Source organism: Calidris pugnax, unplaced genomic scaffold, assembly GCF_001431845.1.
Source record: "Calidris pugnax isolate Ruff unplaced genomic scaffold, ASM143184v1 scaffold20, whole genome shotgun sequence".
In the NCBI taxonomy this organism is placed as follows: Eukaryota; Metazoa; Chordata; class Aves; order Charadriiformes; family Scolopacidae; genus Calidris; species Calidris pugnax.
In genome coordinates, this window is record NW_015094510.1 from 23,379,046 (window position 1) to 23,395,793 (window position 16,748).

A 16,748-nucleotide genomic window follows, 5' to 3' on the forward strand; every position below is an offset into this window, starting at 1 on the left:
GATAATTTGGCTGGGAGTTCATACACCTGACACTTTCTTTTTTTGTAACTGAAATTAGAAAAAAATGAAACCTTATGTTGTAGGGAAAGGTGGGGAGTGAACTTCAATGGGCAATTGTTTAATAGTTCTTTGTTGTTTCTGTTGTTGTTTTTGGAAAACAAGATAAAAGACAACCCCAGAAATAGCCTGATATAATAAAAAAGAAAGCTTGGGAACTGGAGCTATATAATTGCAGCCCAACATAATTGTTTCTGCTTCCTTATCTGTATTTGCAGGGGGGAAATGGTTCATTCATGGTCTTTGCCTGAAACTCTAAGTAAGGACAGCAAAAGGCTGAAAGTAATTAAATATGCCTGCGGAAAGAATGGGAAGCACTCCTGCAGCAGCCTGACCTTGAGCAGAACTCAAGCAAGTGACACTGGAAACTATAGCTGCAAATACCCAACAAGTCCAGCAAAAAAGAAGAAGGAATCTACAGTCTATGTATTTATTAATGGTAAGACCACATTTTTTGACACTTCTGGGTACTTGGACTTCAATACAGCCAAATGGATAAATACGGCAGTTCAGCTGTGGTTAAATACAAGGTTTTGAATTATATTTTCAGGCTTGCGAAATGTCGTGATAATTTACCAATTAATGTATAAAATCTGCTTTCTCAGAGCTTGCAAATACAAATGCTAGTGTTTTATCTGTTAGGGAAAAAAAAAAAAAAGAAGAAAGAAAAAGATCCAATCCAACCAGCCTGATAGAGTCTGATAGAACTCCACGTGGAAGTAGACTAGAAGTGATTCTGTGAAATGGGTATCAGAGGAATCATGTCTTACAGAGTTGGATGATGACTGATGCAAACCATATATCTGGTACAATGTCCACTTTAACCTGTTTGTGTAAGATTATAGATTTCTAGGCAGCTGAAGGATGCTAAAGCTGTCTATCTAGATAACTAAATTATGTTATGCTGTAGTAAAATTGCTATTTGTATGTTAATTCACATTCAAAAATGTAATCTGTAGCACACGCTACACAGACTGTAAAAATCTAGAATAAATGAAATCGAACTTAACACAGAATTGTGTTCAGCAAACTAGTATTGTGTAATGTATGGGAAATGCTGGAATTAGGTCAGTTAGGCTATAACAGAAATTGCTTTCTGATCCTGTTTTCTTTCAGGATATTAATCAGATGCTTCTCTGAACAGTTGAATTCAACAGACACAATAATAAAAGAAGAAATTATAAACACTTTAGGGATTTAATTGAATTTTATATTATTTTTTTTTCTTGACTTTTACAGAATAAAATTAATAGATTACTGTAAGATATCAAGATTCACAGATTTTGAAAGCCCATGTTACAGAGTATGTGCAATTGGAAGTTATCCAAATTATGTGTCTGCTGCTTCTAACGAGTTCATATCAGAGTGAATTAGCCTTTGTTTTCATTTTGTGACACAAAGAGTGGGACTGGTGCGATGAAAAGCAGAATAAAGTAGACCTCTCACTACAGTGATACAAAACAATATAGCTCTCCCCCATTATTGTGCGTTGTTTTTTTGAGAATTATTGAATAATATGTGCTGTTCATCCTGCTTTCCTTAAACTGAAATATACTGCAGAGTGTTTTTCTCACCCAACTACTTTCATGTAATTCACTGAATATCCAACTACAGATGCATCCATGGAAGCACAGCCAAAGTAGGTTATACATTTAGTGATTGCCTAGGAAAAGGCAGTCCCATTTCCTGCTGCCTAGGAAGACTTACAATTTTCTTGGATGATTTTTGCAAGTTTCCCATCATGGGACCTTCTTGGACCTTCCACCTTGGATGTCATCTCTATCTGAGATCTACCCACAATCCTCTCCATTCACCACTTGAGAAGAGCAAGGATGGCTGTGACTGACTGAGAACCTCTTTGTTAGACCTATTTTATGATATAAGAGCTTCATTTACCTTCTTACTGCTTGTAGTGTCAATTTTTCTGGATCCTGAATTTTTACAAATGGAAGACACAAGCAGTCTTTCTAACTCTTCACTGCTTTCCAAATTGTGTGTAGCTTGCTTGCATCTGAAAGAGATCCTCAATTAGATGAATGTGAACCAAGGTTGTAATGCACGTGGTGATGGAAGAGAAACATCATTGAAGAAATAGTTTTTGTACAGCTTTCCTCCCACCCTCACCTCCCCAATAATACATTTAGAAAGACTGCCCAAATATCTTGGTTTTGTTGATTTTTCAAGGGCATTCAGTCATTATATGTTGATGTTGTTGTTGAAGATAGGATTGGATTACCTTTCTCCTCCTACCTCACTTGCCAAAACCCAGTACAATGTTTAAGGGACAAACCTGTATCAAGATTAGACCTCTTGGGCGTCTTAATTTTCTGAATTTGACAATCCTTTTGATTGAAAACCAATGTTTTTACATTTGATTGTTGATTGTGTCCTAGTAAACACGTATGAGAATTATGGAAACTACTGATAACGAGGGAGGCTGCAAGGTAACTGCTCATTTAATGCATATTGAAAGCATCATTCACCCTAAGGTGGAGAAAGGTATATTAGTCCTCCAAAAATTCAGAATTTCAGAAAGAATTGTTGGTTAGATTGAAAAGAAATGAGATCCTGAGTACCAAAACTAACCCTTTCTGATCAGTGTAGTGTTAGCATTTGGGAAGAAAATACTTCAGAAATCTCTTAATATAAGTCATAGTTTCTGTGAACATTCATGAAATTCAATTATCTGGTTCAAATGCGGGTGAGATAGGGATAACAAAACCCCCTGTGAAGACAACCTTTCTTAAGTTCAGTTTTATTTTAAATGAATTTATAGGCGCTTAGGAAATAAACATTTGTAAAATTTGGGTCACTCCTAATTTTGTATTGTTTCCTGTGGCAGGACGTTGTGTCAGTCCATTTCCCATATTAGCTCCATGTGGATCACTGAGGTGCCTGTTTCCCATGTCTTGCCATGCTGCAGATGAGAACAAATAGTTGCTATTTACAAACACAGAATCCGAATCAGGAAAGTTGATATTGTTTGTACAGGAAGTCATCACTTATTGTTTTTAAAATGTTATTCATTTCCGTAATTAGAGTGATACTGAATATGAACTGGATCTAAAAAAAACACCCAATAAACCCAGTAAGTCCTCTGGTTCAGTAATAAATGTATGCTATGGCTGAAGATGAGCTCCTGTAGACAGAAACAAGATGCAAGACGATGAGTAGGAGACTGCAAGTCCCACATGCCCCAGGATGACTTGAAGCTTTTCTGAAGTGTTCTGGTGATCAAGAACAGGCAGGCTGGTGACATTTCTTTCGGGAGCTAGTCCTGACACCACCCTTCCTTCATCTGGAGAGGTCACTACTGAGTTGCACAGGGGAGTAAGTGCACGGTGTGTGCTGCAGCAACTCTTGACCACACACAGTTCAGGAATTGAGATGTCAAGCAAGGGAAATGAATTCTCTTAAGAGCCTTGGACTTTGCTCCAAGAAAGCTGATGGCCTGACTTCCACCACAAGCCATGGGAAAAATCTGAAGTGAAGCAAAGTCTCTTTGCTAATTTCTTCACTGTCTCGGACCAAAAGCTGCTCTGATCTTTGTTTAGCTATGCAACTGCAGCCTAGTAGTAAATGGAAAGATTTGTAAAGAACACTCAGTGCATACACTGGAGTGAGGCATGGGGAATTTTCTGCTTGAAAAGAGATAATTATGGAATAAAGACATTTAAGAAACACCAAATTATCAGCAGGCTGTTTTGAAACTTATGTAGCCTTCCCTGGGGACAGTGCTAATGGCTTTTATATCTGCCTGCCTTTGTTTTGGTATCTCCAAGACGCTCTTTTCGAGTTGCTGGAGCTCATTCACTTTCTTCAAAAGTGTGCAGTTCTTTTCATTCTCTACTCCCATCCTCTCTTGCCTTTGTTCAGTTGTTCCCATGGTATGACAGAGGAAAAGCATATAAGTGCAATTACATTGATATGTAAAAGTTAGATTTTTGCAAGAACTTAAAGTTTGATTCAAGTTGAAGTATTGCTACTTCCTGTGATGAAGACAACTTTCAGCTATTTATACACAAAAGTAATGCCTTAATTCTGCTGCAATAGAGAACTCTATAACCAAAGTTCCACTTGGTCCATGTTCTCCCTCTCTTTGTCTCTCTGTCTCTCCTTACACTCCTGCTGTGCATGTCTTCTGACCTCATACTTCTTGCAAAATGAGACCTGCACTGGTAATTCAATCAAGCACCATTCAAAATATTCTGTTTTAAAATCAGACCTCTAGGCTGAGTCAGTTGTCTATTCTCTTTCTATACTTAACAGATAGAAAAAGAGGACCTTCTGATGTGTGTTGCTCATCACTGACTTTACAAGGAATCTAGAGAACAAGCTTATATATATATCTTGCTTTGAGATGATGTAAGCCAGGTGAGAGCTGGGTAATTAAAGGTACAAATCCTGAGAATGTCAGACATGTCCACGAGTTTTGGATACTTGGTTTGAGATGTGTCTCAGGTTGGACTGTCCAAGATGAAGAGCTTTAGCATTAGGGAATGGTTGAAAATGTAAGCCTTTGAAGTGCCAAGACATCTGGGATTTTGAGCACATTTTCAAACTCTAGAGTTGCATTCTGCAAGTGCTCAGCATACAGCATCTCCTTGGGAGGTCCACTTGTTGACAGGTAGTTGGATCCAGCCCCAGAACTGACATGGATTTAAGATTTAGCTTGAATGGATTGACTCCTTTAGTCATAGGACTCCTACAGCCATAGTACCTAAAGGTATGATGTTGCAGAACAGGGAGGGCATCCAAATGGTTCCCCAAAAAGCTCTCTTAGCATCAGAAGTGTCAAAGTCAAAATAGTTCATCAGTTGAAAAAAGCTGTAAGACAAAGGACCCTGAAAGCTAACAGAAAGGGACGTTTTCTTCTTTTCCCTTTTTCTTCCTCTTATTCAGAAATAATGTACTGACAGAAGAACCTGCTGAGGCCTGGGAAACTCTTCCTCCCCCGTGCCTTTTTTCTGTCTTTACTTCTGGCACAGTTTTAACGTATGAGCAGTACGGTTTTGGCTTACACTGTCAGAGCCAATAATATGATAGTGCTTCTGTTATGAAAAGGAAACTAGTTGAAATTAAACTATGCTACAGCTGTATCAAGTATGCGGACACATTTTTAGTGTCTAATGAGGTTCCTGTTGCAAAACAGAGCCCTCTAGGACTTGCTGACGTCAATCACCTATAATTGCCATGCTTTTGTCATTGCGTGTACACGGACTCACATCATAGCCCATTGTGTTGAGTGGAGCATATGTGGATGGTTTGACACCATCAAAAGTCATGCACTAAGCCCTCCGAGGTCCTTCTTCCTCACTAAGGCTTATAGCTCCTACTGAAACAGAAATATGTTTCCAAGATGAACCATCATGAAGGAGGGATACATCTGAAAGAGGGTTCCTAATGTCCATTAACCTTTTTAGAGATCACTATCTGAACACAGTAATTGCTCTCATGTGGATTTCCTGGCTAATGTGGGTAAGAATATTTTTCATTAAGAGTTTTAACGGTGTTTTATGTGTGTTGTGGACCTACGTCGATGATAGCATAATATAACTAGGCCCAAAGGAAAACAAACAAACCCTGCCTAAAAATCACTGTACAATTATGCTAGCAATGCTTTGTGTCTGAATGTGCTCCAGATATAAACTATTCCCCTCCTTTTTCTTTTTATTTTTGTCCTGGACTTCTGTAATTATTTATTTATATCTCAAGTCTTCCTTCAAGATTTAGAAATCATTTGCATTTGAAGAGTACTGTTTTACAGCCTAAGAAGAGGCAAGACTGGGAAAGCCTTTCTTGCTGATGTGTTGTGCTTCCAGACATACAAAATGGGATACTTTTATCTTAAGAAACAGAGATCTACATGAGCAGGCTGAATAGGTGCCTTTCCTAGGGTATGATTCATCTCATTGTAAAACAGATCTCTGAAACAGGTCAGATGAGTCCCATGCCAGAACTCCCCTTTGCTTCCCAATGGCAACACTAACAGTTTGGCCACCTAGCTTAGTGACAAATATCTATATTTTAGATGTGTAAGTAGATGAGAGCCACTCTTGGTGTGTAAGGTTCTCCTCAAATTTCTCCTGAACAGCTCTACTGATTTAGCTGGGATAAATAAAGTTAGTTGGGGGGAGTGCCTACAGTGGAAAAGGGAATTTGGTGATTGGCCCATTAACTTTAAAGAAGTTGGCATGTCTGTACTTCAGTAAAGACTCTGGTCCTCTTCACGTGCACAAGGGGAAAAGTGTTATATGAATCTGATGAAACTGTTTTGGCTCTTTTAGCCTGATGACGAGCCAAGCATATGTAGGTATTTTGGAATAACTTCATAGGACAAACTTTGAGAGATTTCAAGGAGTTCAGACTTTCCTGTAGAGGCTTTTTTTCTAGAAAATTTATGTGTAAGTATTCTGACTTACATAGCTCAGATTATTAAAAACAAAACAAACCCAAGAACAGTAGCTGAAGCTTGTGGAAATAAAGAACCTCTCCATCTTTTCTGAATTTGGCATTTCAGTGTTGGCTAATATAATTGTTTTTGCAAACCCCATAAATAGCCTAGACAGGTTACTGATACCAGACATAATATTGCTTGTGTTAAGTGTCTTATCAAGTTTGTATCTGGCTGCCAACCAGCTTAATAAAATGCTGCTATTTATGTTCTTTAACAATATAGCAAGTGACCTTCATGGATTTTGTGAGTTCATGAATGCTCTTTGTGGTTTCATGTTGATTGTAACGGAGAGATATTGTAAGGAACACAGTCAAACCAGCACACAGTCATTAATTCCAGGTGCAATTTAAAAATACACTAAACTTAAAATAACCTTTAGCACATGCAAATATTCTGGCTGTCCATCTTTCATTTCGCTACCTTTGCAGACAGGTCTGAAGCAAAAAAAATCCCAAAACCCAAACAAAACTCAAAAATCAGGGTCAACCTTCTTGGATCTTCTATTCCAAATCCCAGTGGGGCTGAATGTGTACCTTGCACCTGGTCTTCAAGACAGGTCAATCCATGATGTTCCTTTTATGTCTAGAGCTTTCTGAACATAAAAGTGAGTGAAGCTGGCCCAGAAAATGCTGGCTTGAGGTTAGGTCATCCCAGATGGGCTGCCAGCCAGCTGCTCAGGGAAGGATGGCATTTACTCTCCCCTCAGGAAGGAATTGGGAGGAAACTTAGCAGAAGCCACTGGCAATAGGTAGGGCTACAATGGGAAGGAAAGAGGAAAAAAGAAGCAAGGAGTGCCATTATTTGGGGGAGGGAAGGATTCCACATCATTGGCATACTCTGCCAATATGGCATATTCTGCCCTGGTGCTGCTGTGGGTTCAGCTTTCCCCGATCCAGGCTGGTAGAGCCTGCACCAGATTCTGGTCTTGAGACACCGAAAGTATCCCCTTATGGCCATTAAGACAGAAGGAGAATAAAATCAAGAAGGAATCAGGAAAAGCCTCCACACTCATTATGAAAACAAAACTGTGCTAGGAAACATGATGCGTATTTCTTTTAATCAAAAGCAGGAAGACATTTGGAGCACTTGGGGCCATCGATTGCCCTCTGGCCCATGGCGGAAGTCCCCGGTGATGTCAGTGGGAGCTCTGCACGCGAACAGCGGGGGCATGGAGACGCCTTGGCGTACCACTGCAGGGACTGTACCACCAAAGGCTGTGACTGGGCTTTAAAGCCTACCGAGAGCAGCCAGGGCGTTTGGTTGACTTTTATAGAGCACTTCATTGACTTCTCCAGGTGCGAACGTGCATTTCCATTGAAGAAGAATTTAAAAAGTCAAACGTGGTGTTTTGTGCTCGTTTCCTGTCCCTGCCTTCCAACGGGCAGGAATCCTGTGAGATCTGAGCTGCACAACCCCCACTGCCTCGATATTGGCATCAGTCAGTGGTGACACTGTGTCTGCAGACAGCTCCGGTAGTCTCCAGAACAGCTCTTCCTCACATTTGTAATGATCTGGAGATTATGATACAGGAAACTACTTTGCAAAGCTTGCTGGTTTTGGGCAGGAGCTCTTAATTTTGTGACAAAGACGAACGACCCTTTGGGGAGTAGTAAATCCGTTTGGCCGGTGATGCTAAGGGGCAGGTGACCTCTTCTGTGGCTGTGGCTGCAGCCCCTGAAACAAAAAAAGGTTCTTTTCACTGTGCTACAAACTGGTTCGTTCTTGGTCTTTCCTTGAATCGTACTGCAGAGGAAATGTTAGCCTAACAAGTCCTTAGGGTATTTTTTTATTACATATGCATCCTCTATTACTCATAAGTTCCTCTTGCGATCTCAGTGGACATTTAACACCTATTATTAAATAAAGCATTGGAGCTTTTATTTCAGAAAATTTGTGTAGCAGTTTCATTAAACCTCTTTAGGAAAACTTCTTCTGTGTCCTGTGGTACATTTGAGATACTCTACCTTCGGATTCTCCCCAGTGTAAATTGGAGTAGAAATTGCTTCTCTCCTTGTTTGATGTCTCAAACAAAAATATTATTGCATATAATAAGAAAATAAGATCCTGAGGGCACAGTAGCTTTATGACACTTGGAAGTGCAGAACATACTTTTGAAAGAGAAGCAAAAGTAATATATTTGAAGAACTACTAGAGTGAACATAGGTCAACATCCAGAAGTTGGGGAACAGAACACTTGAATGAAGTATTACAATTTGAGGTCTTATAAAGGGTCAATTCTTGGTAGTTTTTCTCATTTCTTATCCAAGAAAGATTTCCGTTGTTATTTGTAAGATTTTTTTAACTGAGTGAAAATAATAGGTTTTCCCTGAAAAAACATTGAAGCTATAGATAAGCACGGAGTTAAGATCTGAATGGTCCACTCTAAGAGTTAAAAACCAAACCTCATGTGAATTTTGAGGTAATCTATCTGCGATGTGTGTCAAACCGAGCCTTCAGATCTGAACACCTGCAAAGAAGATTTGGAGCCAGTGCCTGTGGCTTGAGCCCCTCTTTGTTAAGTGGTCCAAACAATAGCAGCAGCAGCCGCAATGTTCCCTGTTCCCAGCGCAAGCTATTTATGACAATGCCCTTTGTTAAAGGGATTGTTTGAGGGACGGTAAATTACTCTGCCAAGCTTTAGTTATTGAGTTGAACGGAACGAATGTTTTCCTGGCATTTTCATTTACCTTGTCACTTACAAAAGAGACATATAGGTATTGTGATAGTGGGAAGGAGAAGAATAATTAGCTCTCACTAATCTGTATTCTCAGGGTTGAAAATATGGCTGGATAATCACAGTAGACTCTTTCTCCTGGTGAAGTCAACATGAGTTTTTTTTCCATCAGTTTCCTTGCAGAGAGCAGGAACGTGTCCTGTTTAGGGGCTTCCTGATAAGTGAGTTTTGGTCACTTCCCATCTAATTATTTCTCCTGATGATAAAGAATAGAATGCCCTGAAATAGGAAACACATCTCTTGGCAGTAGAGATGATGCTGTAATGGGGAAAATGTACTTTAACTCTCCTGGATTTTAAAGGAGATACCAAGGTACTGCTATTGATAAGGAGTGATAAACATATTTTCAAATGTTCATTAATATTTTACTAAACTTGTTTAGATGAAAGTAAACAGAAGAATGATTTAGAGACTTTTTCTTTCTTATGGTATGGACAGAGTTAGTCAGCTCTTTCAAGATTGTATGTACCATTACAATTTTCATACACTGTCTTAAGAGTTCTGATATGAATGTTTTCTTTGTCTTCTCTTGCAGATACAGGTAATCCATTTGTAGAGATGCACAGTGATATACCTAAAATAATACACATGACTGTGGGAAGAGAAATGATCGTTCCATGCAGAGTCACAGCACCAGACATTGCTGTTACTTTAAAAAAGGTACCTCAATCCAAGCATGTTATGAAAGTGCTATTGGGGATGATGCTTTTTTCACTTGTTTGTTTACAACTATTGTAATGCTTTCAAAATATTTCAAAAATTTAGTTTTTCTTAAACAAGTTTTCTAGGTATTGGTGTGTTTAGAAATATTTCAACCCTCAAGGCTTTGTCTCATATCGCACAGAAGGGCTTCATCAAATCTCTTACACTGGATGGGAGTTTTCTGAAGAAACTTAAACTTTTTATACTGCTTTATTACATTTTCAATGACAATGGTTTCTTAAGCCCAGGAAGGAATTTCTTGTTAGGAGAAGAGATTTCCTCCCACCTCTTCCCCTGCCCTTCCTCCCCTTTCCTCTTCTGTCCTCTGGAACAGCGGGTAAGTGCAGTCCCTGGAGACTTGCTGGGGCTGTACAAGGATCTAATCAAGCCTTTGCCCTACCTCACTCCCACCAGCGACTTTGCTGCTGCCTTTTCCATATAGTGCACTTATTGTCAGACAGGGGATAGCTTGTCTTTGTAGGGAAACATACAGAGTTTGAGATGGTGGGGGTAGTTTCAGAAAGTATAGACATTTTTCATGTTTTGGGGAAAATGTTTCTTTACCAGAGTTACATGAACAGCTAACTGACCTCATCTGTAGTAAAGTGCTTGGTGTCAAGACAGAGAATGGTCCTTCTTTTTTTTTAAAGTTCCTTTTTAGGCTTAATAATTCAGTGGAGGTACCAGTGATGCTTTGTTTCTAAATAAAGGGTGTTGTGTACATAGTGGAATAAATGGTCATCATTGTTACATGGAAAACAAATTTGTCTTTTTATAGAATAACATGCAATTGCCAAACAACATCACTGTAAGATGTTTACCTAGATCAATACAAATTTTTGATTCCTCATTGACTATAGAGTTTTATACCAGCCACAAATTTATTTTGTGTTTTAACTTGACCTAGAGGTTTACAAATTCCATCCAGCACTGCTTTGCTAGTACAGATAGTGATTTTTGACTCCTGTTTTCCACTCGTTAAATCACATGAAAGAAAGCAAAATGCAGAGAAAAGAAAGTAATCTGACCTGCATGTTACCGTATGTGTGCGTACACACATGTTCCTCCTGCAAGAAGTGCACCAGGGTGAATGATGCACAAGATTCTGTGGCTATAGAATCAAAAGTAGATGAGGCTTGGCCTTCCATAGAGTGGATGTTGTAAAGTGAGAACTTATTTGGGCACTATATTGTCGCATCTGAAATCTCAGCATACTAAATTCCTAACTGAGAAAATTCCTGTCAGGTTTCTCTCTTATTAAACAATATAAAAATATTTTTTCTTCTTATTTGGAGACAATTGAGACATATCTACTCTATTTTTTTATATCAACTTGCTTTTGGCTTGGAGTTGTGGTGTAGGATGCATCTTTACACCATCAAAACCAGATGTAATTCTCTGGGAAGGAGAAAGAGGAAGTGGAGCCAAGTCTTGAAAGAAAGGATTGGTTGCTTACATGTTTTGCATTCCAGGAAAAATAAATGTGTTCCCTAATTCATCCCAGAATTTCCTGAAGTATGTAAGCTACAATGCATTACATCATATCTTACTTTATTTATCATCTGTGACACCCATGTATGAAGATTCCAGCAAGTTTTTACTCACAGAGCAATTAAGAGATGTGTTAAATGCATTTCACAGCTGCAGGCAAACTACTTCTGGAGAGCTGGCAAAAGCTATTCTGTGTTTTCCATTTAGCAATAAAGGAAGAAGTCAGTGTCCTCATAATGCAATCCAATGGAGCTTGAAGGAAAATCCCAGCATTAGAGTCATTAGATTTTGCAGTCTATATTGCCAGGAAGTCAAAATATGGAATTTTTTTTGTAATCTCTCTATTCTGACAGGACTTGTTGGGACAGTCGCATGAAGTGTTACTTCTTATTTTCAGTGGATGAATGTGGGGAAGGTTTATTGCCTATCTTAAACCCTTCAAGTGATTAATTTTTTTTATGAAAACTGCATTGTTACCTGAGTCAATCTTTTTGAGATATTGTACTGCTCTGACTTCCAGGCTGAACATCTGTACAAATTGTATTCTATAGCATGGCAATCATTTGCAACATAGGAGGAATCTTAAAAATCAAGAAGCTGATGAAACAGAAATCGGGAAATAGGGATGGAGCTTTGCATTCCTATTTCAAATTTGGCCTTCAGATCCTGTTACAACCTATAACCACAACAGCTGATGGCCCCTTCTCTTTTTCATCATATGAAGACCTGTGAAATCAATTGATAGTTTTGATCTAATGCTTAATAGAGAGATATCCAGAGCCTCTGAAACCATCATTCCTATCAATATGATTCTGGCAGACTCATCCAAGACCCCTAAAATAAGATAAACCTTATTGCAGCTAAGGTACGCACTTCTCTTGCCTCTTCATTTGCTCATATCTTGCTAAAGAGAGAAAGCATCACATTTTGGTACAATGGTTTGATCCCTCTGTTTACTCTTCTTTTGGATTCTCTGTCATAAAGTCAACAGTGACATTCGCAGAAGTAGAAGTAAATAAGCTTCAGCATAAGGAATAAAAGAGGGGAAGAAAACCCCTAGGATGTTGGGAGTCACGCACCTGGACAGTCTGAATTCTTAGTGATGTCACCTCAGCCTTCCCAAATTGATGGAAGTGGAAACATGAAAGAAAAGACAATCATTCAAAACTCTAATGTACCTTTTTACTATACTTTCAGCTGGCTCTTTCTAATGCAATCTGCCTCTGGAGACGTGGAGAACCACAGGATGGCTATATACACTTGACTACATGTATATATCCAAAACCTTGTGGTAGTACTGTGTTAATACCAGTGGGTACCAAAAAGGTTCAGTGGTCGGTGCGGTTGGTGCTGAGCAAAGGAGGCACAGCCTATACCAAAAGATACTTGAGTCTAGTTTGAAATAAAGTGCAAAGAGGGTAAAAGGCCAAGACTGCGCTGTGAGCCCCAGTGATGTGGTTCATGCAGATAAGTATGTAGACAGTAAATTCCATGTTTACTGCAGCTGTCACAACAAATTGATTCTTTGAATGCCTCTGACTATCTGCTGGTACCCATCTGTAAGCTATTATTTTAGCTGGATTTATCCTCTCTCTTCTGCTTCAGTGGAAATCTCACTGTTCCAGAGCTGTGTTTCTTCACAGGTTTTCTACTTCTGCTTGTGATGAACAAAGGCCAAGTTTTTTGGCAAGGCCCTGAACTACATTGGCTTTGCTCTGCATGGGGGATGAACCAGGTGACCTCTAGAGTCCAGCCTAAACTATTATGTGTTTTTGGAATCCTCTGTCCTGTACCATCCATGCAGTGATCATCACAGTGATGATGCCATGTCTCTAGGTGGTGGCCTGAAAGCTGTTTTAGGGCAGAGCAAAGCAATGGTGCTTCTCTGAGAGTGGGAAACAGGTCACCTGAACCAGGGGGTTTGGCAGAGGAAACCAGTGTGGAGGAGAGCTGGGTAAGAAACCAAAACAAGTAAGGAGAGAGGATAGAGCTATGAAGGCCCATGAGGGTGAGCACCAGCCACTGCCCTTGGTCCCATCTGAGACAAAATCCTGGTACTTCCACCCTCTGAAAGGGACTTGTTGCAGTATCGTGTTTCCCCGACTTAGCCAGAGACCAGCTCTGTTACAGTGGTCTTTCGTTAGTCATAGACTTCAGTTTCCAAAATTATTCCTTACAGTGAACTAAAAATTTGAATTTATGCTTTTGTGCGTGAGTGTGTGCAACTTTTTAGTCTCCAAACTGAAAAAAAAACTACACTAAAAGATGTAGCTCTGTTCTTGAGGCGTGTCAGCCGAGTACACTGTACAGGCAAAGATTTACCTGCAGGGCAGGTGAGCCTGTTGGATGTACAGAAAACCGACCACATTTGGTGTTGCAAAACAGGGTTATAGTTATGAGCACTTTATTTCCAAGACCCGGACACTTCCTGGGTGTTTTGAGGAATACGCTCAGAAATAGTTTGTTTTTCACCAAAGCAGTAAGGGGATAAACCCAGTTGAAGCCCTTGAAAGCATAACCATGAACAAAAGCTTGAATATTTGTTTTATTTAGAACAGAAATGGCAACAGAACTCTTAGAGTCCAGGATATTGTTGAATGGTAGCCAGCAGGCCATAATGTAATGGGCTTTACTTGTGTGTGTGTGTGTGTGTGTATAACACAGACTTCCCCTGTGACTTGCATGCTTATTATAGTGTTTTATCAGCTGTTGTAAAGATAAGGAATTCTACCACAGCATTTTGCGCTCTGTAATTATTGTTCATTTGATTCATTGTGCATTTCTGGTGGAGGAAATGGCATGAGATGAGCGGAGCTGATCCCAAGCGCAGCTTTTGGCATGTGTTGAGGGGCAGGCACTGTTGAGAGGGTTCTGTGTTTTGGAGAGACGCTGTGCCATGCAGGAAGGTGCTGGGCAGCCACATTTCCCCCAGCCTCTGGCAGCCACCGATGCTGGCTTTGGTTGTAGGAAGGAGAGGGTTGGCCAACATTCAAGTCCTCTGCTCAAATAAAGGGGAAGAAAGAGATGAAGGGGACATGGTGAGACTGGGTGCACAGGGAGAGGTGATGGGCTGCAAGGCTGACCAAGAGGTCTTTGCTTAGGGCATTAACTCACTCAAACTCTGCTATGTGTGATCTTTAAATATATGTTATTTTTACCATAAAATCAGACTTTACAAAAGTAGAGTCCCATCCAGGCTTCGTACTCGTGGCTGATCTCTGTGTTACCCAAATGGTGACATTTATTCCATTGATAAGGTGTAACAAAAAAACATGATATGAAAACGAGCTCTTGTCTGAGCTTCAATGCCCGTGTCATGCTTTGCCTTTTCAGGATGTTCTTGATACCTTATTAAAATGAGACTTAAAACTCAAGGGATCCAAATGTAAAATATGATTTATACTGCCGACAAAGTGAACGCTTGATCCCACATGTCAATATTTTAGTCTTTATTAGATTTCAGGTCTTAAGTTTAAAAACACCTGATGGCTTTACACTAATTACTTGTTGGGTCCCCAACTTCTGAGGGATTTAGAAGTGCCAAAATTTTAAAATGTGCTGAATCCTTTTTCTGTGGAAATGTGATGTATTTAGTGTTTCAAGATGTCTTTTCAAAATCTCTAGTCCATATGACTTTCCTCATTCAGTGCGATCAGTAGTTCTCAATAAAAGTGCCCAAGGAAGCTTTGTGACTTTAAAATTTGCACTTCACATAGTATGTAATGACTAAGAGATGTGTATTCTGTGACCTGTCAGTTTTGGGACAGCCATTCACGTCCTTACATTTTTATATTTTTTTTTTTTTTGAACAGTCCAATCCTTTAGACACCAGAAATGTGAGAAGCATCAGATTGAATCTTGGCAGGAATTTGTTAAAGGCACAAAATGACAGCAAATTAAGTCCATTTGTCACCTCCATTGAAAAATGTGTATTTATGTCTCAGTGGTGAAACCAGGATACTTAATTGCAAAGGTTTGCCAAGACGAGCACTTTAGCTGCCAACCAAGAGCCAACAGAATAGCAGCCTGAGCGCTGAGGCTAATGATAGTGTCAATCTATTGTGTCATAAATTACATCCTGTTATAAATAATGAAATCTTGGAAACAAATAAAACAGTCATATTCTTCACCCAGATTTTTCCTCTATTTTGTGATGAAACTGTGACTTGAAAAATATGCATAATTAAATGTCATCCTTTCTATTTTGATTGGCATTTTTAGGGTGTTTTTTTCCCCATTCCTATTTATTAGGCTGCTTTGATTAGAGAGTGGCATGAGGATGAGCTGGTTTTATGATGTGTGTTTGACACTTCCAGATTCCACGAGAAACCCTAATTCCTGATGGCAAGACAATAATCTGGGACAGCACGAAAGGTTTCAGAATACCTAAGGCAACCTACAGATTCATAGGGCTCCTGAGCTGTGAGACGACCATCGGTGGACACAAGTATAGCACAAAGTACCTGACGCACCGAGAAAGTAAGTGGTGTTCTACACTCCCCATCCTTCAGAAAGCACTCTCCCCTGGTGGCATTTTTCACTTCTCTTTCTCTTTGTCACATGCAGCCAACACAATTTTTGATGTTCAGTTAAGCACCCCGCGTCTTGTCAAGTTGCTGAAAGGAGACAGCCTGGCAATTAACTGCACCGTCACCGCAGCCTGGAACACCAGAGTGCAGATGACGTGGACTTATCCTGGACAGGTGAGTACTGTGGTTGAAATTAAGAATCTGGGGGTGGTTTCCATAGATCACTCTACATCTGGCATCCTGGGAGGAATTTTGCCTCAAAATGCTTGCCATGGTTCACATTCCGTCGTTTTGACCCTTGTTGACATGTCTTTAGAGGTTTCCTTTTTTTTCTTTCCGGTGCTTAATTGAATAAGTAAACATGTTTACACAATGTTATATTGCATAATTGTGAGCAAACGCTAGAGTTGTTTCATCCCTGGGAGCTTCTTTTCAACCTGGAGAAATGGTAGAAATTTATCGCCCAGTCCCAGGCAGGGACTTTCTCTTGTGACAAAAAAAGGTTTCAGCGAGGCTGTCTTTCTCAACACGTTCATTTCAGACTGGCAGACAGTCAGGCACCCAACTCGAGCATGTTTAGAAAAGATATTTTGATTTAGCTAGCCAAAATCTCATTTGTTAAGTGTCACATGAACAATCCTCTTGTTTTGACAACTACAGGAATGATCTTGAATGTGCTTCTCCTCCCCCCACATTGGGAGCATCCTCATAAATATTTGTCGCTTACAGAATAACTGCCAGGGAGTCCGTGTAAAGCTGATAAGAAATTTGACATTAG

General features: G+C 39.7%; 1 protein-coding gene across 3 annotated transcripts in view; it reads left to right on the top strand.

Annotated features, from left to right (window-relative positions):
* Positions 1-16,748, top strand: part of FLT1 (fms-related tyrosine kinase 1) — a 115,126-nt gene that overhangs the window by 16,820 nt on the left and 81,558 nt on the right. For all 3 annotated transcript variants that reach the window (XM_014966062.1, XM_014966063.1, XM_014966061.1), the window contains 4 exons: positions 276-496; positions 9,784-9,908; positions 15,758-15,920; positions 16,008-16,144. In XM_014966062.1, the coding sequence (XP_014821548.1) occupies positions 276-496; positions 9,784-9,908; positions 15,758-15,920; positions 16,008-16,144 (646 nt within the window). The remainder of the gene's footprint in view (positions 1-275; positions 497-9,783; positions 9,909-15,757; positions 15,921-16,007; positions 16,145-16,748) is intronic.